Raw genomic sequence first — 21,570 nt, 5'->3', positions numbered from 1 at the left:
ACGGGATCTGCGGGACAGGCATGGCCTGAGCTTCACGGCACTGGCCAGCCATCTCTCACAGCAGCCGCCGCCGCCAGCCAGTAACGCAACACCGCCGGCTTCCTCCGGGCAGTTACCTGCAGTCCCACAGGGCCTGGAGGACCAGGGAAGCCTCTTGGTCCTTCGTCACCTTTCTGACCAAAGAGACCTTGTTGTCCTCGAGGTCCAGGCTCACCATCAGCTCCCTGGAAAGAAAAGACCCAGAGTGTGCATGCCTGGAATAGTCTTGTGTTGCCCAAGCCAACAGGCACAATGGCACCTGCAGTTTCACAAAGAAGAGGGCAAGCTTGCAAGGACTGATCTTCTGGTCTTTTGCAGGACACAACTCAGCAGGCTCCACATAGGATTCCCTTTGTACCACAGAACTAACACAAAGGCCTTATCTCAGAAAATGTTGACGTGCTTCAAAGTCGACCATCTCACAAGGAGGCCTGTGTCAGTGGTTCACAGGGGAAGAAACTAGAGGTGCATTTCTATAGGATGTCTCCACTGGCCCAACTCCTGAGCAGAAAGGTGCAGGGCTGCATCCCGAAACCCCCAACAACTATCCCAGAAGGTCAGCTCGATGCTTCCGAGGAGGGACCAGGAAGCAAGCAGCTCCAGTGGCCAGCGTCTCCGCCAGGAGCGGGCGTTGTGTAAAGCAAAGGAGTCCTTCCTGACCGCTCAGCTGAAGAGCAAGTCATCCCCGAGACAGGTTTCACTGCAGTGGGGAGAGCTCATAGCCACAGGCAGTCAGTGGGAAAACCTCCGCTCCCCCCGCCCCTGCGAGGACGGCAGCTGAGCTCAGGGGAGCAGCTGTGAGGGGAGCGGTTGGAGACCTCCACGTCCCTGTGAAGAAAGAGGTGCCAGTGCTGCACCCCATGAGTCCTGGCCCTACAGCCCCCCTGGCTGCACTTCGAACCGCCTCTTAGTGGCAGAGGAAAGGCATCCCAGCCCGGCCGTTCTTACAGATGATGACCACCTGCGTCATCACATATTTCAGGACTCCACTCTGCTTATGAAAGTAGATCTGCTACAGGTCAACTGTGTCTGTCTCCGTGGACTTACAGCACAGGAAGTTCACAGGATATAGGACTATTAAACATAGCCGCAGTCATACTTACAGCAGGACCTGGTTGGCCGAGTGGGCCCTGGGGACCGGTAGGACCTGGTGGACCCTGGCAAGGAATAGACACATGCTTAGTGACGGGTCAGACTGAGCAAAGAGTCACACAGATGGCTCAAACCTGGTAACACAAGGCCAGTGTTCGAAGAACAGCCTGGCTCTTCCCACATGCTCTTGGCCCTCTAGATCGTTCTCACACACAATAATTCCTTGCTGGGACTGGTAAGAAGACGCACCTGTGGAAACCCCCCAGAATAACTCACGCAAAACCTGACTATCTCCAGGGAAAATGTCACAACCCAGGCCTGGAAGGCCTCCAGTGGCAGTCCCTTCTGAGAAAGTTCCAGAACAGAATCCATGCTTAGTCCTTCCTAACTAGCCACTGCTGCCTTGGAACTCAAGCAAACCCCAGGAGGTTCTGTGGAGTGGATGTCAGACTCCTTTACTGTGCAAGAAGACCCAACAAACTCCCCTTCTCTCCAACCATCACTTCCCAGGAGGGACGAACACCTACAGGAAAAGGCTGCTGGCCCTTTAGAAGCCAAATGCCAGCTCCTGGGGGAATTCTCACGTCCAGAAAGACCTCCCTGGCCTGACTATAAAGCTCTGGGAGTTGCTTTCAGGCAGGGCTGGAGCATTTTGCCAGTCTTCCAGCTGCAGGTGGCTGTCCATGGTCCTGAAATCAGCTAAACAGCAGACGTGATGCAGCGGCCTGCCGAGTCAGGCTTCCTTGGTGAGTGAATGAGCAATCCCAGAAGCAAAGCAGTGTAGCCAGAAGGCACACATAGAAACATAGCACACCTGCCCTTTTGGTTGAGAGGTTGAGAGGAGAAGCAGCAGGGGAGGCTGGGTGATTGGAAGCGGAACCCTCTGTCCTGAAATCTTTCTGGAGAAGTTAAGAGGCACGCCTCTCCCATGACACAACTGGACACCCTCCTCAGAACCTTGCTTGGAATGGCCATAGCCATTCCAAGACTGAAGACATCACAGTCATGCGCTTCACAGGGGAGATGGAGTCTTGCCCCCCACTCACCTTTCGGAGTGGGGAAGGCTGAGAGAACTTCCTTGATTCTGTGATGCCTATTCAAGAGAGCTGACCCAAAGCATCCTGCCATCGCCTGCCCCACACTCTGCTGTCAGAAGGGCACGCAAGGAAACACAGCAGAGACACACGTGTGGCACCAGGAAAAAGGCATGCAGCAACCCAGCATGGCAGCAAAGCCACAGCTTACCTGTTCCCCTTTGTCGCCCTTGCTTCCTTTCTGTCCTGGCTCACCAATCTCGCCCTGTCATGGAGGAAAGGGCCGTTATGTCGCATGCAACTGCTCTGCAAGGACTGGTCGATCAAAGTGGGCCTTCTCATGCAACGCAGGAAGACGCAGGAATCCAGGCACGGAAGAGAAGCTCCCCAACTACAGTCACATACTCCACCAGGCCTAAAACTGAGTTGTGTTTGTTTTACTAGCCCAAAGAGGCTGAAAGCACAAACTGGGCAACTGCTCCTAGACGAACTGTGCCTCAAGCTGAGCTGTCGAGGGGAAACTGGAGAATGCTGAGCAAAACTTGGACTCAGGAATAGAAACATAGAAACAGAGCGAGTCAGAAGAGAAGAAACGTGTCACAGGGACAGGATAGGGGACAAGTGCCTGGAGGCAGCACTTTTGAAAGGAAACTTGGGGTACTTGTAGACAGCAGGCTGAACATGAGCAGCAGTGTGACAAGGTGAACGCCACCCTTCCCGATCAAGGGAGGTGTTAGACCTCTCTGTAAGACTCTGGTGCATCCACAACTGGAGTATTATGCCTAATTTTGGGTTCACGTTACACCTGGTCCTCATCTCTCTGGCCTTATCTCACAGAAGGCTCACAAAATAGAGGATGATTAACTGCAGCAGCTGATTTGGGTCGAGTAGCCTCCCAGAGTAAACAGCCACAAACTGTAGTTTTCCTACCTTGTCTCCATCTTCCCCTGGTGGACCAACAGGACCAGCTGGTCCTGGAAGCCCAACTGGTCCTTGGATTCCATCACGGCCTGCTGGACCTTGGGGGCCTTTCTCTCCCTAGAAAAGACAAGAGCAGACATCAGATTCCTTTCAGAGACAAATCCATGAGCAACCCAGCTTTTTTTCAGACCAGACTAATTCATAGCCATGTGGTGCAAATTCAAAACTGGAAATAAAGCCTCTCCTTCTTCTTCATTTCCTCCTCCTCCTCCACCTCCACCTTCTGCTTGCATGGGGTGAATATTGGATGCTTCTCCTCCCAGGAATGCATTCAAGATGCTGTGTGTGCATGCGTGTGTGATGGTAACAGATTAAATGCTAGATAAATAATCCATCCAGCTTTCTGAAAACATTTCACATATAAATCTTGTGGTGCAGGCAGTCATGATGCTTCTTGGAAAAAGAGATTAGCACTCCATGCACAGCTTCTATCCTTCAAAAATTCTACCAAGCACAATCCAGGGAGGAGGGAATGAGGGAGAAACTGGAGTGCCTTTAATAACTCAGATGCGTATCAGCAGAGACATCTTTACTTGATGCAAAATCATTGAGCTTGTCTGTTCTCCTTGGTTCAGCAGAAGGTGCAAATAGGTGCGGAGGGGAAGCAGTTCAGCAGAGCAGAGAGAAAAGGGCCTGTTTCCCTCATGGACAAAGGGCTGGAACATCAGGGTTGCCTTGCAAATGGACCACATCCACCTCGGCTGGCACCCTGCTTCCAACAGTACTCTGCCCGGGAGCTTGCCGTGGCTGCCACTTCTCCAGCACCTGGAAGACCCCATAGCCTTGGCAACCAAGCCATCTCTGCGCCCCCGCAGATGCCACTCTCTGCGAGCCTGTCTTCAGAGGGTGGCGGAGGCCGTGTGAACTCCCACAAGAGCTGGGATGCACAGGGGGAACCGGTCCTGGCCAGTCTCACGCTCTCTGTGGGTGCTCCAGCTCCAACCCCGCCTCCCAGGACCCAGCCTGGAGACACACACTCCAGGCCCTTCTGCTGCAGGCTCCACCCATTTCCCCACAGCCACCGGTCTCCTGGCTTCCCATGCTTCCCCGACATGCCAGAAGGTTGAAATACTTCCCTGCTCTCCATGCGAGGAGCTTTAACTCGCAAGCAGCTGGTGTTTTGGCTCCGCTCACCACTGGGGCATGACCCCCAAGAGTTTCCCCACACAAACAGACCTCGCGGGGGAAGGAGGTCCCAGCCCAGGCAGCCCTTCCTGGGCTTTGCTGCAGTCCCACGATCCACGTGCAAGACTTACCGGGGCTCCTTTCTCACCAGCCGGGCCGGAAGGTCCCTGGGGGCCAGGCCTTCCCGGCAGGCCTATTGGGCCAGCTGCTCCGGCCGGACCTCGCTCGCCGGGGGAACCCTGGACAGGGGACACGAAGGACAGTCGGTGAGCACAGGCGTGGGACGTTGACCAGCTTCTCCGTGGAAAGAGAGCGGCAGCAGCTTGGAGTGTGGGCCACTCAGCCGCCCCCGAGCCTGGCTTGCTCCTTGCTTCAGCCGGGCTGAGGCCTTCGCTGGGAGAAGACGATGCCGCAGGAGAAAGGTGCAGGCTCTCCACAGATCCCGCCTTTGGATTGCCTTGCGGGTCCTCCGTGCCCTGGTCTTCCTGGGCGCATCAGAAGCTGCCTCGTGCCTAAGCTTTGTGCCAGGGACTGGCCGCTGCAGCTCCCTGGGGTTTCTGGTGGGAGCTTTGGCAGCCCCTATTGGGAATGAACTTGGGACCGGCTCCCTGCACGGCGGGCTCCACCTTTCCTGCTGGGCCAGAGCTGGCACCAGCGAAGGTCGTGAGAGGCAGGCAGCGATGGGAAGGTCACACCTGGCAACCACAGCTGCTCAGACTGCTCATGAGAGAAAGCGACGGGCAGCCCAGTCCCATAACCAGAAGCAGCCCGAATCAGGCCAGCAGTTGCAGCTCTGGGCACACCCCCAGCCCCGCCCACCCTGGAATAAACTTTCCAGGCACTCACCGCTGGTCCAGGCGGCCCTGGGGGCCCTTCGTTACCCTTCAGACCCACCGGCCCCTGCAGAGACAAAAGAGGAGAGAGAGGAAAAGACGCTGACCCTGCGGGAAAGCGCTCTGCAAGCATCTCAGCAGGCACCTCCTCAAGAGACAGTTACTTACAATCGGGCCAGGGAGGCCTCGGTCACCGGGAAACCCTCTCAAACCAGCCGGGCCATCTTTCCCGGGAAGCCCCGCGGGACCTGGATCACCCTGGAAGGAAAGTTTCACAGTTTGGAATCAAAGGGAACTCCATAGCCAGGATGGGCAGAGCGGGCTGCAGCTGTTTAAAAGAAGAGGTAATGTGGCCGTGCCAATGGAAAGAATTCAGTATTGCAAAATATCAGAACAGGAACGTTTGCCCTTCCATCCTGGCTGCCAGAAGGACTGCGTTGCCCCCGAGGTCTATGGACTCTTGCTTCAGCCTTTGGCCAGAGAAGCAAAGGCCATTCACCCCACATCCCAAGAAGACCATCTTGTCAAGGGGTTAGGGTTTCTCCAGAAGAAACATCTACCCGTCCCTGCTACCATTATGGGAGGCTGCCGGCATAGGTCCGAACTTGCTGAAAAGCCGGGTCCGAACTTGCTGAAAACAGTCCTTATGCTGCCACGTTCCTTCTCTTCAGCTTCCTGGACCCGCACCCCTAAACTACGAAGCAAGTGCCGGGTCTCCGAATGGATCACTGGTCCGTACGAACCTTTGTTCCTTCCTTTCCAGCCAGCCCAGGAAGTCCCTGTTCTCCAGGAGGCCCTGGGGGCCCGGGATGGCCGCGTTCACCCATTGGCCCTGTTTCTCCAGTTGGACCCTGCAGAAGGAGAGAGGGAAGGACATAGCAGGCCTCTGGGTCACTGAGACCAGTCTTGACCATCCAGAGTGAACTAGAAGATGGATTTACAGGAACACCATTTGTACTTTTCTACTGCTTCTTGGGTGGCCGGTAACCTTCCAATGGTGGCGACTATGGGAGAAAGCCAACTATGGACATCCATATCCCTAATTAGAGATGAGTGAATTCACCTCCACACACCACAGGCTGACTTGAAAATGATCACGGCAGCTTCTCCAAAACAGAAAAAGGATAAATGTGAGCCTCTCCCAAGCAATTCTGGCATTAGTAAATCATGCCCGTCCACATCAAGTCACAGAATCCCTGCCAACGGCCTACCTCAACTTTCCCACCTGAAATAGTACCAAGAAGGGGCGGTGCATCTCTTAGCATAATGCTATCAGTCCCAGGGGGCATTTTTCTTTCAGGTCGTGGAAGGGTCAAGCTGGAGGATCAAGGCATCAGTGGGAAGCTTCATTCCCAGGCTCACAACTGCTGCCCCCAGAAGGAAGAGAAGCACATTCTGGCCCCCAGATTTTCCCTGGGTCAACCACTTTCATGAGGAAACTGTGCATGGCTTCATTTCTTACGTGCCACGGCTCTTCAAGTTAAGCTCTGCCTCTGGGCCAACGCTCCTGGAATTTCCTGAAGCAGCAATCCAGGTTCACAGAAACTGGGTCTCTGACGCCTACCTTGGATCTCCCTGACATCTGGACCAAGGTGCAGCAGAACTTTCTATAATGCGAGGTGGGGGTCCTTTCATTCTCCACGCTGGAGAGAAAATGCCTGCCTGCTACGGCTAGATGCCAGTCATTTTGCTAATTGGCCAAGAGAACTTAATGAGGCAACAGCTGCTGCTTTGGGGTGAGAAAAGTTCTCCGGGGCCAAGTGAGAAAGGCCATATTTTTCCCAGAAAGCATAACCAAAGGCAGCAGCTACATCGAGAGCACTCTAAAATGAAAGCCGGTGCTCCGGGGTGACTTAGACAGGGCACTGGCACCTTGGCAGAAGGGCCATTCCGTCTTTTGCCCCAGCGGGTGCTGCTCATGGTCCAGAGGATGAGGACGTGCTGCAGAATAACCGCGTGCCAACACAGGCGTAGGTATCCGGTGCAGCAGCCCATCTCGCGTGCAGGCGTGGCCCTTTCCTTCGGGCCCTCAGCCCCATCTGCTGCCTGACAGCGACCCCCAGAGGTCCGCTTCACTGCAGCTGGAGCGGGCCCTGGGGCAGGAAGCAGTTCCCCCCTGCTCTGAGCGCGGCCACCCGTCCGTAATCTGTGGAACAGCTCTGCATCCAGAAGCCGCCTTACAGGGCAGGCAGCCGAGTGAGACCACACTGAGCTCCTTTGGGAGGCATGAGGGGGCTTGGAAGCCGCAAGCTTTTCTGACAATGCATCAGTTTCTGGCTGGGAAACTTGCTCCTCCCTTTATGGGACGTAAGAACGGATTAACTGAATATCTACATGGCGATTATCGACCTGCACATGGGGATTACGCCACTGCAGTGCCATTATCTCGGAGTGCCCAAGCTCAGCTGCATGAGGAAAATGCTGCTAAACTGGGATTAAATAGCTGCAACACCCATTTGGAGACTGAGCGGGGTTGTCCATTCAGCTGGGTACATTTTCCAGTGAAATCTATCTCAATTCGATTTCACCAAATGATGTTTTTAATATGAAAAAACTAAAAATGATGGATTTCTTATCTGTCCGTATTGAGCAAAAGGGAAGGCATGTCCCTGCAGTCTGCAGCATCCCAAGGGGGCGGGAGGACCGGGAGCACGGCCCTTCAGGCAGAGTCACAGAACAGCCCACAGGAAGGCAAGTGGCGCCCCAGAACACCAGGGCCACGTGTGGGGCAGCGGGTTGCCTAGCCGGGCGGATGGACTGGGCACTTGCACGCGAGAGCTGGGCGGGCTGCGGGGCCTGCGCCATGGCTCTCCAAGAGCTGAGTCCTCCTCCGTGAGCCGGCACAAGGCGGCTCCGCAGCAGCAGGGGCTGGCGGACACCCCTGGGGACTGGCCAGCTGAAGCCAAGGGCAAGGAGCCCAGCTTGGAGGAGGCCCTCCGGGGCCCTCGCCTGGCCTCGTCCCATTCCACCAGCCCTTCCCCAACCCGTGGCCATCTGGCGCTTTGCTCCCTGCGGTCCTTAAAGGTCAGAATGCCTCTTGCAAGTTTCAGAGGAGCTTAATGCTACGATGCGTTGCCCCTGCTTTTTATTCTCAGGCCCCATCACCGTGGGAATGCATCCCCTGGGGGAGGGGGTCTGGCCACTGCCGGAAAGTGGTCCCCCCCATTGTAAACAGATGTGTGACTGAGCCCACAGTGCCCCACCAGGCCCTCCTCCTCGGCAGCAAAGACCCTCCCGGGGCTGCCCTCAGATCAGCTGACGGGACAAAAGAGCTGTACGGGCTGCCTCACCCGCCCCGTATCTTAGCAAAGGACACACAGTCCCTAATTGGCTGCACGAAGGCAGCTTTGCAGCTCTACTGTTTCTGAAGATTACACTAATTATGTTTTAGCGTCTGTAAACATAATTACCAGGCAGTCGACTTTTACACCTCAGAAAGCAGACATAAACATGCATTTGCTCTACAATGCAGAATTTACTCTGCCATTAATCTGAAGGCGGACCTGGTGATTGCTCGGTAATTGGGTAGCTGGCAGTTCTCCCATAGAACCTGAAGAGGGAAATTGGCAAGAGACCCTGGGAGGTACCCAGTGGTGCTCACCTGAGGCCCAACAACTCCCGGAGGCCCAGGGGGACCCGTCTTGCCTTGGAAGCCCTGCAAGAAAAGAGGATGCTGTCATTACAAGGAGGAAAGCAAGCACAACACTTTATCAGGTGATATAATGATCCAGCCAACTGAGGGGGTGCTTGCATGTTCAGAGGAAGGGGGACAGGATGTGATTGCAAGAGGCGACACGTGTTGTTCCTGAAAAGTACCATTTGGGGACAGGGAAAATGGGCCAAATGAGTGAGGAAAAGCTAATGGCTTGGACTAGGGCTGAGAGGAGCCTTCTGTGGTGAAAAGGGGCATTTTCTTTGAGGAGCAAGGGATTCTCAGTGGATTGCGGGGTGGGGGGGGATGGAGGCCACCAGCCACCGAGAGAGGCGTTTCTGCCAATGTTACAGCCCTGTGTTTGCCCATAATTTCCACCCCTGGCGAACTGGCTCAAGCTGGCAGGGCTGCCCTTCCGTGCACTGGGCTCCTGACCCACGAAGGCGCAGGCAGGCGCCGGAGGTTCCCGCTGGCCTTGCCCGGTTCCAGGCTCCCTCCACACACCGCTCTGCGTAAGAACGGACGCGGCTATCTGGGCTCGGAGACTCGGAGAGAGAGGTTTCCTGCGAACGAGGCTCGCCGGGGGCGGGGCAGAGCACGCGCAGCAGCGTGCCAAGGTCCAGGTGGTCCGGAGGCACTTACGGTTTCTCCTCTTTGCCCAGGGTGGCCTGGCAGCCCGTCTTTTCCTGGCGGACCCTGGGGAAGAAGCAAGGTGAGCAGTCAAGCGGAGTGCACAGATCCTTCTCCCCAGGGAGCAGGGCTCCCTGACTCAGGTTCTCCTGCAGAAGTTTTACAGCAGCCTTGTCTGGGCTCAGCGGATACCTTGGCATCAGCATTTCTAAGTCACCCAGAGAACCTTTGGGTTAGAAGGCAGCACAGAAGTGGGAAAAATAAATGAATGAATAAACTGGTATCTCAATAGTGATTTTCTCCCCATGGCCTCTTTCCTGTACTTACTGGAGGGCCCTTTGGTCCAGGAAATCCAGTGGGTCCTTGGGGGCCTGGTGGACCCTAAGAAACAAAGACACAAGGTGGTTCGTTACACGACTGTGCAGTGGTGGAGCAGTTCACAGAAATGCAGAAACCCAGTGAGTCGGGGGTGGCCTCCCCGGCCATCTAGTCTGACCCCCGGCTCCAGCTGGCTCTGCTCATGTAATTCCCAGCATGTGGTTGTCCAGCCTTTTCTTGAATTCCCTCACTGATGGGGAATCAGCTGCCTCCCTTGCAAGCCCACCCCATCTCCTAGGGGTCCTAACCGTCAGAAAGTTCTTCCTAACATCCACCCTGAATCCTAGTTCCTTGAGCTTTGCCCCACCGGAACCCACCACTGCAGGGGAGAGAGAACAGGTCATGATCCTCCACCGTGTGACACCCCTCCAGATCCTATTTGTCACTATGAGATCCCCTCGTCTCCTCCTCACCAGGCTGAAAAGACCCAGCTCCCTCAATCTCAGCTGACATCCCCCCGATACACCCACCCTCCTTGTGACCAGTTCACTCCCCTGTGGAGATGGAGGAAATAGGCAGGACCAGCCAGTCTGATGCCATCTGCTTCTTTTTAATGCTCGAATTCCCAGGGCCCACAGCGATTCACATTTGCAAAGCATGAGCTCACAGGAACACCTCTGGACGGCTGAGGCCCCACTGACTTGTTTTCATTCATCTCCACTTTTGCAAGAATTTGAATACTGCTCTGCAGAGCAGTGACCATCCAGTTCAGCAGCCTTTGCCGGTATACCAGAGATCACCAGCAACTCGGCCACTGGCCCGCCAGCAGCCTGTCCACCAGAGCGGTGCATTCTTTCAGGGCAGGGATGGGGAGAGCCTTTGCTGCAGCGACCCGGCTCCACGAAAGCATCGGCCCAGGGTAGGATTCCAGGGCAGGAAAAGCAAGGCCTGACGGTGGGTGCAGCTAGGGCTACCGGTGCGTGCAGTTTGCTTCTGTGGACCCGTCTGTATTTCCTTTGGCCTGCCATTTCGAGCGAATCAGCCTGGCACAAACTGGAATTTAATGCTTGGCTAACATGCCTTCCCATTCGTTTGACTAATCTCATTCGAGCTGATAGAAAAGAAAGTGCTTTTTTGGTGGGGCAGGGGTTGGAGAAACACTCATGGGTGAGGCTTGTGGGCTTCGTCATTCCAGTGCATGCTCCAGTTTGGCTTGGTCCCCTCTTCCTGAGCCCTTCCTCTCAAGGCACCTCGCACAGTTCACCCTCTATTCCTTTCCCCAGTTCCTCAAGGGCAGGTGCCTCAGACGCTATAAAGCTTCCCCTCCTCCCTCCGTAGCCTTGAAGGGGCACTGCAGTCTGACAGCCCTGCCCAAAGGCATGCGCCAGGTGGCACCACACTTAGGACCCTCTGTGCTGTGTGTCATCTTACCCTTTCTCCTGGAGGACCCGGAGGTCCATCACCGCCAGAGTTGCCCTTTGAAAAGAGAGGGGGGGGTTAAAACAGTGAGCAACATGACAGTTGATCCCGATCCAACCTTATGGCGCCTTAGAGTGCATGGGATGTGCACATTCTATTCCGCCTGCATTCCATGGATCAGCCGGCAGCACCCATTCCATCGTCTGCTCCTTGACAGAGGTGGATTTGGGTTCAGGGCTGTACAAGTTGCACTTGCGCAGAGGTGCTCTTGTGCTGATGTACATTTGCACCGAGGGGCATTACTGCATTATTAGCACAAGAACTCATCTGCCCTGCGACACCGTAAAGGGCGGAATGCAACAATTTCAAATACATAAACAGATAAATAAATTTACACAAGTCCCCTGCACAAACTAAGCAAACAAGAAAGGAAGCAAACAAAAAACTGCAAATCTGAAGGAACCGCACCACATTTTTCAAGTTGGTCCACTGTGGAATCTAGTCAGAGTCATGGTAATTTAGACTCATTTGAACCTCTTGTGGAATTTCCCATCTTTCTTCTACCAGAAACAGCTGGGACAGATAAACGCTTTGGCCAGTTGGGCCAGCCCTGTGCGTGCACCCGCACGGATACACAATTGGCCTGGTATTCCAAGGGCCAAATTGCACTGATTGGATAGCTCTATTGTGAACTCCTGCAGAGGTCCACATCTTTTCAGCTGGTGCCCTCCTCTTTCAGAAGTCTGGAGGAGAAACATACTTTGGTAGGCATAGTCTGCATAAAGCAGATGAGTCGAAAAACGGACACCCCGACCCTTTGTAAACCTAGTCTGAGCTCTGTGCGTGTGCCTTTGCTGGCCCGAGGGACCCCTTCATGCACTGGATGGAGTTGATCCAGCTCTTCCAAAGCTTCTGCCACAATCCCCTGCTCTCCTGCAGGCCTCTGTACAGGCGTACAGGCACCAGGACCAAATGCAAAAGGAGGTCCCAGTCCTTTGACTCTCTGGCTGCCCAGGGGGCATGTTGCTAATAGGTGGCTTTTAGACACATTCAGCAAACAAGCCAGCAAACAAAGGCAGAACAGGGAGATTCTGCACACGTGGTTCATCATGCTTCCAGCCTTGGCCGCCACAGAGGTCTCCACAGCGCTTGCCACCCCGTGGTTTTTCTAGCTCAGGGGAGTTAGCGCTACTCTCACCCAGCAGCCTGCACTCCCTCTGGGGGAAGTTCTTGGTGGCCGCACTCCAGGGTGGGCGGAGTTGATGGTGAATGGGGCAGAGCTGCAAATGCCAGCCTACACTGCAGGAGAGGCGCTCTGGCCCTTGGAGTGGGGAGAGGTGGCCGGTGAGCTGGGGAAGGGGGTCGGGCAGGAGAAAAGGCTGCGGCTGTCTGAAGGGCTGGATGCTTTGCACCCTGCATCTGGCCTTCACTTTGCTGACCGTCCTGGAACTTGACTGCCCCTGCCTGACCTCCTGGGCTGTTGATGGCACCCCTGCAGACCTTCAACTGGACAAGCCCGTGTTCTCAACAGCAGCCACGTCCTGCAGTGGACCGGTTCCCTCCGCGCCTGCTCCTGTGCACCTCTGAGGCATCCCCGTGCCTGCGCAGGCCCGGAGAAATGCCAGCATTAAGCGGGGATGGGGAGCTACCTTGAGGAAGCCCCGTTCAACGTACCTTTGGCCCAGGCTTGCCTGTGATACCTCGCTGGCCTCGTTCTCCCCTGGGACCCTTGGGAAGACACCGAAAGAAACGGTTACTGCATTGTGCATCCAGGAGTGCAGAGCGCCGGTGTCAAGGGCAATTCTGGAAGGCCACAAAGGCAGGAAAACAAAATGCTCCTTACCGTTGGGCCACGCTGACCTCTTGGTCCAGGTTTACCTGGGGTGCCCTGGAATCAGAAGACGGCGGGGGAGCAGAGGGAGACAGTGAGAGAGAGAATACGTTTGGCAGCACGCACACATTTGAAGAATGGGCGCCTCTGAAAAAGGTGTCCAAACAAACATGGAAGAAGCATGTGCACATTTCAAGTATTTCATTCAGAAAAGCCAAACAAAACAAAGCTCACAATCTGGTGCAGACCCAAGCCAGGATGGTTCTCGAGATGGAATTGGGGAGCCTTTCGCAAGCTCAGGCTTAGCTGATTCAGGGACTCACACACCTGAGCAAACTGAGCTCAATCTGCCCGTCTCTACTAGCAGGAGGATGTGAAAAGCAGGAACATCCAGGCTTGTCGGGTCCTTTAATTTCCTCCTCGACGTTTGTTCCATCTTGCCTCCATATAAGATTGCAAGATCTCTTTTGGCATGAAAATTCATGTACATTTCCCCAAACATGTGTATAGATTGTGCACATATCTTCAAAGTATGCATTCTCTCCCATAGGTTAAGCACTATTCCTTAGCATATTTCAGAAGTGTGCATTTCTCACATATGTTTTTCAGATGTGCACACTTCTCAAACAGATGTTTTGTTCTGCAAGTAGCATCAACATTCAGAAAGCAAGGTATTCTGGAAGCAGTTGTTCAGTTTGCTGTCTCGTTCCAAGAGGTACAATCCGGCTAAATTCTAGTCAGAAGCAAACTGAAATGAATTCCTTACGCATCCCTGCCACGGCCTGTGTGCAGCAGTAACTCATGCCGGACTGTCAGTACCTGCTTCCCCCCCGGTTCCATAAGAAGACCAACACTGGACCAGGCTCATCGTCCACCTGCTCCAGCATTCTCCTCACAGGAAAGCCAACCAGCTGCCCATGGGAGACTTGCAAGCAGGACAGACGGACGTCCTCCTTCCCACGTTCCCCAGCAGCCGCTGTACATATCCTGGAAAAAGCCTGCAGCCATCAGGACTTGCAACCGCGGGCAGCTTTCCCCTCCGGGCATGGGCCCAGTCCCCTTCGCAAGACATCCCAAGGGGCGGCCATCGTGATGCCTCGTGGAAGCGAGTTCCACGCCTCGACCTGGCACTGTGCAAGCTCCTTCCCTCTGCCCTGACTCCCGAGTCTCCCACCCGTCAACTCCACAGGATTACGCTCGTGGGTTCTAGCACGCTGCGAGGGGGAGGAAAGGTCTCCCTCTCCCTGTCTCCACAGAATTCTGCACTCGCAGGCAGGTCTCCCCTTCCTTGTCTTTTTTCTGAGCTAGACACCCTGGGCTGCCGCAGCTGTTCCTCGTCGGACGCAGGTGCCAGCCGCTCGGTCCTTTCAGCTGCCCTTTGCTGTACTTTGCTTTTAGCCGCGGCAAGCAGGGAATCCGCCGCACGACGCCGGGGCTTGCGGCTATGAGCGGAAGGCCATGGAGGGGTGCCCGGCCGGGGCGCCCGTGCTGGCCAGCCACGGTGGACCTGCCGCCACACTCCTGCACTCTGAGGCTCAGCAAGGAGAGGGGGTGTTTCTTGCTTCCCATACCGAGGCTGCCCCTCCCTTGCTTTCTGCGCCTGCAGCTGACTTGGCGGAAGGACAGCTGTCCGAAGCCCCTCACCAGATGGCAGCAAGGGGCAGAGAACGAGGGAGGCAACTTGGACGCAGATGCAGGAGGTGAAAAGCACATGGCAGAAAAGTAAGGAGGAACAGGCGGGAAGACACCCTCCTCCTCTGATTTTCAAGAGGAAAACTAAATTTAGATGGCACCATATTAACATGCTGCAAAGCAATTTCAGATCGTCTGCATTCCTATCGAGCACGCCTGTTTGAAGTAAAGTGTATTTAAATGAGAGGAAAAAGGAAATGTAATGCTCTTCCTGCTCATTCGTTCTAACAGGACTGGGGAAGGAGGAGGGGGCTCTAGTGCCTTTTCATATTTGGTTTCAGAATCATGCAGTCAGACAGTTTGCTTTGCAGCTGATAAACCACACCAAGCATTTAACAGAGTCCTCGGTGCTCTTTAATAGCCGGGAACGGCACGGGCTCACAAAGGAGCAGGAATGAAAATAGATACTGGACTGTGAGGAGACAGTATCCAGAGAGTAACTTACAAGGTAGTCAGGATGACATTTCAGGAGTGTAAGGAGGGTGTGTGGGGAAGGAAACCAAGCACTTTTTGGTGTCAGATGACACCTTATAGAAGTATATCACCTGTGAATTGGATTATAAATGCAGAATAGGGTGAGAGGAAAGCTTTAAGAAACAGCAGCTGCACTCATGAATGCAGGAAGAGGGAAATCCCCAGCCCAAAATGGCCAGTTAGATAGCAAATTTCCAGATGGGGTATTGTTCCACCCGGCTGGAGTCGGTGGGGTGTTCTGGGCAGCCCAAAAGCCATGCAGAAATGCTGGGACGGAAGGAACTGAGCAGGAGCAGAGACGGGAAGCGCCAACCTGCAGAGCGAGCCCCAAGATGAGGCGCGACCAGCAGCTGGAGCCAGTGTGCCAGGCAAGGCAGCCCACTGCCCAGAGACTTCCCCAGGAAAAGAGCCCCCTCCTCTGGAAGCCAGGCTCGGCTGCGATCCTTTCTCATTAACCTGCGTGAACTTTCTCCCCAGCAGCTGCTCCCATGGGGGTGACTGCAGCCACCCCCTGCCTTTGCGACAGGTTTTCTTGCACAGCTGCTGTCCCAAGCAAGGGCTCCTACGCAGCAGACAGCGACCAATTCATTTGCAAATTTTTTGCATAAATAAGGTTAGTCAGATACTCTGAATTACTACTCAGGGACTTGTCACTGTGAAAAGCAAAGGACGGCTTGATGGCGCGAGGCTCCTAGCTGAGGGGATAAGCCTGCCACGCCTGGTCCCAGGGATCAGGGCTCCGGGTGCAAGCTCCACGTAACCCCAGGTCCAAATTTAATTGTGGAGACGCTCTCGGGGATCTCATCCCACTGGCAGGCAGGGCGAAGGGAGGAGGAGGTGAAGAAAAATGTCAAAGGGGCAGGCCTGCTTTCCTTGCAGCCCTGTCGGCCTGTAGCCCGCCTTCTGGAGAGCCAGTTCAAGCTTTAGAAGGTGCAGATGTGGGGGGTGGGCAGAAGAGGACAGCACCAAGGCCAGGAAGCCACCAAAGCAGCAGTGCTGGAAGAAAAGGTGGAGGGGGCCAGGGAAGAAAGGCTTCTACTGGGGATCCGCAGCAGGCTACTTGGGCCCCAGCTCAGGGCGGCCGTGCTCCCCGTGCCCAGGATTTCGTCCCTGACCGAAGCCACAAAAGGAAGGCCTCTGACCATCAGGTGTGCCGGGGATTCCACCCAGGTGGCCAGTCCCTGGCTGAGGGCAGCTTCCACACTGTTCCTCAGGCAGGAGGAAACCATATTTTGAACTAGGACACGCGCCCCGCTTCTTTCAGAGGGACAGATTTGTCTGCCTATCTGAAGCAGATCTCATCAGACACCACCGTCAGCAGCCAGAACACGCCTCCCATCCAAGGCAACAGAGACCTTGCCTGGTGCAGAACAAAGAGTCCAGGCAAGTGGAATCCACAAAATTCACCCTTACCCTTCCTCCTTTCTCTCCGTTGGCTCCTGGAAACCCTGGAAATCCAATGGACCCCTAAATAAAAGAGAAGAATCAGAATGGTCCAGGATAACATTCATCCACCTGTATTTCTGGGAATGATGAAACATTAGCCAAACATTGGATTTATAACATTGCAAGTTATTTGTATAGTAATATTATTATTCACGTTATTTTACACATCATTATACACATCAATATACAAGTTATTTGCGAGTTATTTGTATAGTAATATTATACACGTATTCTCATGGCACTGATTGATCTACTTAGATTTGGAATGTGTTCTGATTTGACTGGTGTTGTAGAGTGATTTCTACAAATCTCAGTATTTGCAATTTACTGTTGAAATAAAGTACTAGCCATAAAAAGTAAGCTGAAAGAGACAGAAGGCGAGAGGAACAAAAAGAATTTTGCACTTCTGCCAACACCGCCACATAAGAAACTCTGTGACCACAAAACCCACATTTTTAAGAAAGTACATCATCGCTGGGCCAGCAACACGTCAGGAAGCCATCCAAGGGCCACATCCCCAGAAACGTCCTCCCCCAGGAAAACCGAGTAGCTTCTCACACAGCCACCATTCCACGATGTTCCCGCCTGACCTGGAGGCAGCTGCTTGAGGGCCTTGCTGCCCACAACGTCTGTGTCTCCCAGTGTCCCACCTCAAGGGACACCGTGGCTACAACTGGACCTGGCTGGTGAGCGCCAGCAAACAGCTGGATGGGGGGCGCTTTGGCAGGAATCCCTAGCTGACCATAAGGTAATAAAGAAAGTAATGAGGGGTGAATGTTGAGGGATGACCAAGTTTGTGTATTGTTTCAGTGAATGCCTATTAAAATGCAAACTAAACAGAAGTAATCACAAGCAATGCCTGGATGTGCCACAAAACCTGCCCCCGGGCCCTCCAGAACTGGCAGAATATTTCATAGAATCATAGACTATTCGATCTGGACGGGGCCGAGGGCCACCGGGTCCAGGACTCCAAGTTGAACCAGCCCTCTCAGAGGGCTGCCCAGCTGCATCCTGGATGCCTCCAGCGTGGGAGAGCCTGCCACCTCCCCAGGCCGTGGGTTCCACTGCCTACTGCTCTAACAGTCACGAATGTTTTCCTGATATCTAGCCGGAACCTGGCTGCCTGTAACTGGAGCCCATTAGTCTGTGTCCTGCACTCTGGGATCATTGGGAAGAGATCCTGTCCTTCTCTTTGTGACAGCCTTTCCGGTCCTTGCAGAGTGCTCTCCTAGTTCCCCCCAGGCTACTCTTCTTGAAGCTGAAAAGGCCCACTTCTCTCAATCTCTTCTCCCAGGGCTTTGTTTCCAGTTCAGGATCATCCCTGTTGTTTTGTAGTTGCCTGGCAAGCAGTAAACTAAACCATGCAGGAAAACAAAGTATGCAAATGTATTGGGCTGGCAGAAGAAATGAGCAAATACACCAGCAGGAAACATGCTTGTGTGGTTAATTATGTCTCCAGCATCAAACAAGCCTGTTTTTCCAAGCATTAACCATGAATAATAATAATAATATATAATTACAAAATAGCAAAGGGGAAAAAGAAGCCTTCATTTAACAAATCTCAAGTTTCCAGGCATCTCCTCCGGGGTACAATGCAATCCAAACTACAGCCATATATTCATTGCACAGGGAATTTCTCTTTCTCTGAATTTAAAAAGAGGAAATGTTTGACAACAACTCAGAATGAAAGTGGGCGTGGGGCTGGCCCCACCTTTCATCCTCAAACTGGGCCACAGCTTCATCTCATTACTTATTCTCCTTAATTGATTTTCTTACTGCTTGGATGAGAAAAATAGGGAGGGGTTGGGTTCTGCACGCTTCTGCTTCTTATTTAGACTGGAAAGGCACCTAGAGGAGGCTGATGCCAGCATCAAAGGCTTCTCTCGGAGCCCCTGGAGCTGTGTTGCCAGTGCTGCTTTGAAATCTGGGTCCCTTGGCACTCAGTATCGCTCTCATGTATATGATCAGCACCCAAGGTAGCACCACTGCTTAATAATTTAAGGCAGCTGGAGCAACTTAATACCAGCAGTTCTTGACTGGGAGGGGACACCTATTGTGCATGTGGTTACACCAATTTTCTTAAAAATGTCAAATTGCCCTAGATTGCTGCTGGACCACACCAAATTTCACACTGACAAACAAAGAACCCTTCCCAAAACCAAACGAAACCTGGAGAATTTGGAGGGTCCTACTCAGTGAAACATCGAACAAGTAGGGACGTTCAAGACGATAACATTCTTGAAGTTTTGAAAGGCAGCCTCATCGAAGCATTTGTCTTTGTTTTTAGGCAAAACATCTAAGGGATGTTTAACAAAGTTTTAAACTAAAATAAGAGGAGAAAAAATATTTCACAATGGATAAAGTCACAGATCCTCCTTCATTTGGATGCCTGGTCTCTGCACCGTCACCATTGCAATTCTCCCACAATGCCCTGCCAAACAGCACAGCACTGTGGGAAAGATAAAAATGGCAGCACTGGGGAATCAAGACAGTTGTGCGGGCTGGGACAAAATGCAGGACGGACTAGACCCCATTCCTGCAGTATGGAAGGGGCTGCCTTGAGCGCCTGGCATTTGTCCACGTACTCGCTGGCGGGCACTTGGGCTGATGGAGCAGGGGCCACCGATGGGACCATAAACCACCTTTGCTGTGGCCTGCGCCCTGCTTGGCCCTCTCGGAGGCAGGCTCTGCACACCCAGAGTTGCGGAGAAGGGCAGGAAGGGCGTCCCTCATGCAAGGAGAGCCATCCCATACACTGGTGCTGGGACTGTTCTGCTTTTTAAACAACCCAGAGGATGACGCAAAATCCGACTCCTTAACCCAAGCTGGAAGCTCCTGCTACTCCACAAACTTTTCTCCAGCCACGCCAATTTCTCATGTCTCTTAAGAAGAAGAAAAGTGACTCTACCCAAAACACAGAGCACTTTCTGGAGAAGACTGCAGTGGAAGCAAATCAGATCTGAAATACTAATTTCTCTCCAGCCAATTCTGATTGGCAACCAGAAGCAATTTCACAGAACAGATAAGTCTTGGTAGCAGAGGCTACCGTAAAGAGACTAAGAGATGCCCTGCTCTTTCGGCAGCCCTTGACGGACTTTTGGGCTTTGAAGCAGAACTAGGCATTGCAGGAGACAAGAGCAGGAGTAGTCAATTATTGCAAAAGCGTCCCTCCACCTCCCTTCCACTCCTGCTTGAGTCTCAGGCCTCCCTCGGACTGTGAAATGCTTGGCCGCCTCTCTGCTCCACGGCTGCAACAAGTCCCTTGTGGTGAGCAGCAGCATCCATGCCCAGTGCTATAACTCAGGTTTCTCCAATGGAAATGCATTTTCATACTCAGCCAAACTTACCTTGGGACCCAGCCTTCCAGGGTAACCTGGCAATCCAGGGACTCCAAGCTTTCCCTAAAAAATCAAACCAATGACGGTAAGTTAGGAAAGAGTAAAAAAACCAGTTTGCTTTCAACATCATCTATCCTATTCACCGACGTTCCAAATACTCTGTTGTGCTTCTAATGTTGCTAAAATGCAGGCATGGACGTTTTGCTTTTGGTGCCTGCCAAAGAGACGCTTCCATTATGGTTTTTGAAATAGGCCCTCCATGACCAAGCGGCAGCGATCTGTTTTTAAAGGCTTCAGTGCTGCATTTTGAGGGTAATGATGCGGGGGTTAGTTTCGCCTTCCCCTTTCCTACCACTCCGTGCTGCGTCGGATGTCCAGCAGTACAGAAACCTTGCAAATAAACGGGCCACGCACCCACTGGCAGGCACTCCCTGGGCAGATTCCAAAGAGTTGAATGAATAAAAGTCACTGGGCACACGAGGAGGGTGCCGCCCCAGAGCAAAGGGTGGTCAGCACGCCCTGCAGCAGCCCGAGACAAGCAGCATCCTCGTGGCCGGAGTGGGCAGCCCGCTCCTTTGGGAATGAGCAGCAGGAGTCCTGGGACCAGTGGCGGGTGCTCCGAGTGCAGCAAGTTCAATGTGGAGAAGCACAGTGGCAGCGCCGCCCACTGCCCAGTGGTGGGAGCCAGGTGCCCCCTCCCCAGCAAGACAGACTCTCCAGCGCTTCTTGTAAGCGTCTTCATTCTACACAGCAGTCTCTGAGCAGGCGCACAGTGAGACGCTGACTCCTCTCTGCCCCCCTTTGCCCAAAGCTTTGCTCAGGAACCTTTTGGGGCCGGTCTCATGAAGGAGGGGCTCTGTGGACCGGGCACACCTGTGCTCTGCTCTCTGGGCCCCTAACTGGGCCAGCCTGCAGCTGTGACAACGGGCCCTCGGGTCCAAGCTCCTCCGGAGGCTGGCATCCTCCCTCCGAGAGACTATCCGTTTCCAAATCTCTGTCCCCAGGGCAGGTTTGTCCTGCTTTTCCTTCATTCCCACAGGAGGGGGACTGCGCACCGTGGCTGTCCTTCCCTTGGAACTACTTACGTCCAGAGCAGACTCAGGGCTGGTCCTGAGACACTGGGCAGCAGGTTCAGACCTGTCCACTACAGCAACAGCTCCATTACCAGAGTCCAAGCTCTGAGCCCTGTCTGGGTGAGCCAACTCCCAGACTCTGAGCTATCAGTCCCACCAAAATGGGAATGCTCAGAATCACAGAAATCCAGACTGATTTGAATCTGCTGCAGATTTGTCTAATTTCCTCAATTTCTAGCCAATGGAAAGCTTGTGAGGGTGCCGGCAGAGGGGGCCAAGGAAAGGGTTGATAGTGCCGAGGGTTTAACCTTGAATTCTGGTCACTCCCGGCCCCACCAGGGCTCCCTGTATACCCTTTGATACAAATGAAATGGGTCCAGGAGTGGGGGTGGGAGGTCCTTACCTTTTCTCCTGGTGGGCCTAATGGGCCAGGATCTCCATTGGGTCCTCCCCGGCCTTTTGGGCCTTCTGGGCCATCTTCTCCCCGTGGACCAGGAGGGCCAATTTCACCCTGCCAAGAATTGGAAAACAGCTGAGTCCTCTCTCCTTCTGCACCCACCACTGAGTTGGAGGACACGATTTCAGAGCCCCAT

At 53.8% G+C, this 21,570-nt stretch overlaps 1 protein-coding gene across 1 annotated transcript in view; it reads right to left on the bottom strand.

Moving 5' to 3' along the window:
- COL5A1 (collagen type V alpha 1 chain) overlaps nucleotides 1-21,570 on the bottom strand; it is a 145,725-nt gene that overhangs the window by 19,993 nt on the left and 104,162 nt on the right. The window contains exons 30-46 of the mRNA XM_044453179.1: nucleotides 21,381-21,488; nucleotides 19,914-19,967; nucleotides 16,534-16,587; nucleotides 12,967-13,011; nucleotides 12,798-12,851; nucleotides 11,136-11,180; nucleotides 9,714-9,767; nucleotides 9,399-9,452; nucleotides 8,706-8,759; nucleotides 5,848-5,955; nucleotides 5,273-5,362; nucleotides 5,118-5,171; nucleotides 4,403-4,510; nucleotides 3,096-3,203; nucleotides 2,377-2,430; nucleotides 1,143-1,196; nucleotides 117-224 (exon numbers count right to left, since the gene is read on the bottom strand). Of these exons, the coding sequence (XP_044309114.1) occupies nucleotides 117-224; nucleotides 1,143-1,196; nucleotides 2,377-2,430; nucleotides 3,096-3,203; nucleotides 4,403-4,510; nucleotides 5,118-5,171; nucleotides 5,273-5,362; nucleotides 5,848-5,955; nucleotides 8,706-8,759; nucleotides 9,399-9,452; nucleotides 9,714-9,767; nucleotides 11,136-11,180; nucleotides 12,798-12,851; nucleotides 12,967-13,011; nucleotides 16,534-16,587; nucleotides 19,914-19,967; nucleotides 21,381-21,488 (1,206 nt within the window). The remainder of the gene's footprint in view (nucleotides 1-116; nucleotides 225-1,142; nucleotides 1,197-2,376; nucleotides 2,431-3,095; nucleotides 3,204-4,402; nucleotides 4,511-5,117; nucleotides 5,172-5,272; nucleotides 5,363-5,847; nucleotides 5,956-8,705; nucleotides 8,760-9,398; nucleotides 9,453-9,713; nucleotides 9,768-11,135; nucleotides 11,181-12,797; nucleotides 12,852-12,966; nucleotides 13,012-16,533; nucleotides 16,588-19,913; nucleotides 19,968-21,380; nucleotides 21,489-21,570) is intronic.

The sequence above is a fragment of the Varanus komodoensis genome, unplaced genomic scaffold (genome assembly GCF_004798865.1).
Source record: "Varanus komodoensis strain SLA01 unplaced genomic scaffold, ASM479886v1 scaffold77, whole genome shotgun sequence".
NCBI classification, from domain to species: domain Eukaryota; kingdom Metazoa; phylum Chordata; class Lepidosauria; order Squamata; family Varanidae; genus Varanus; species Varanus komodoensis.
Note: the sequence above shows the minus strand (reverse complement) of the source record. Positions and strands in the feature narration are given on the sequence as shown.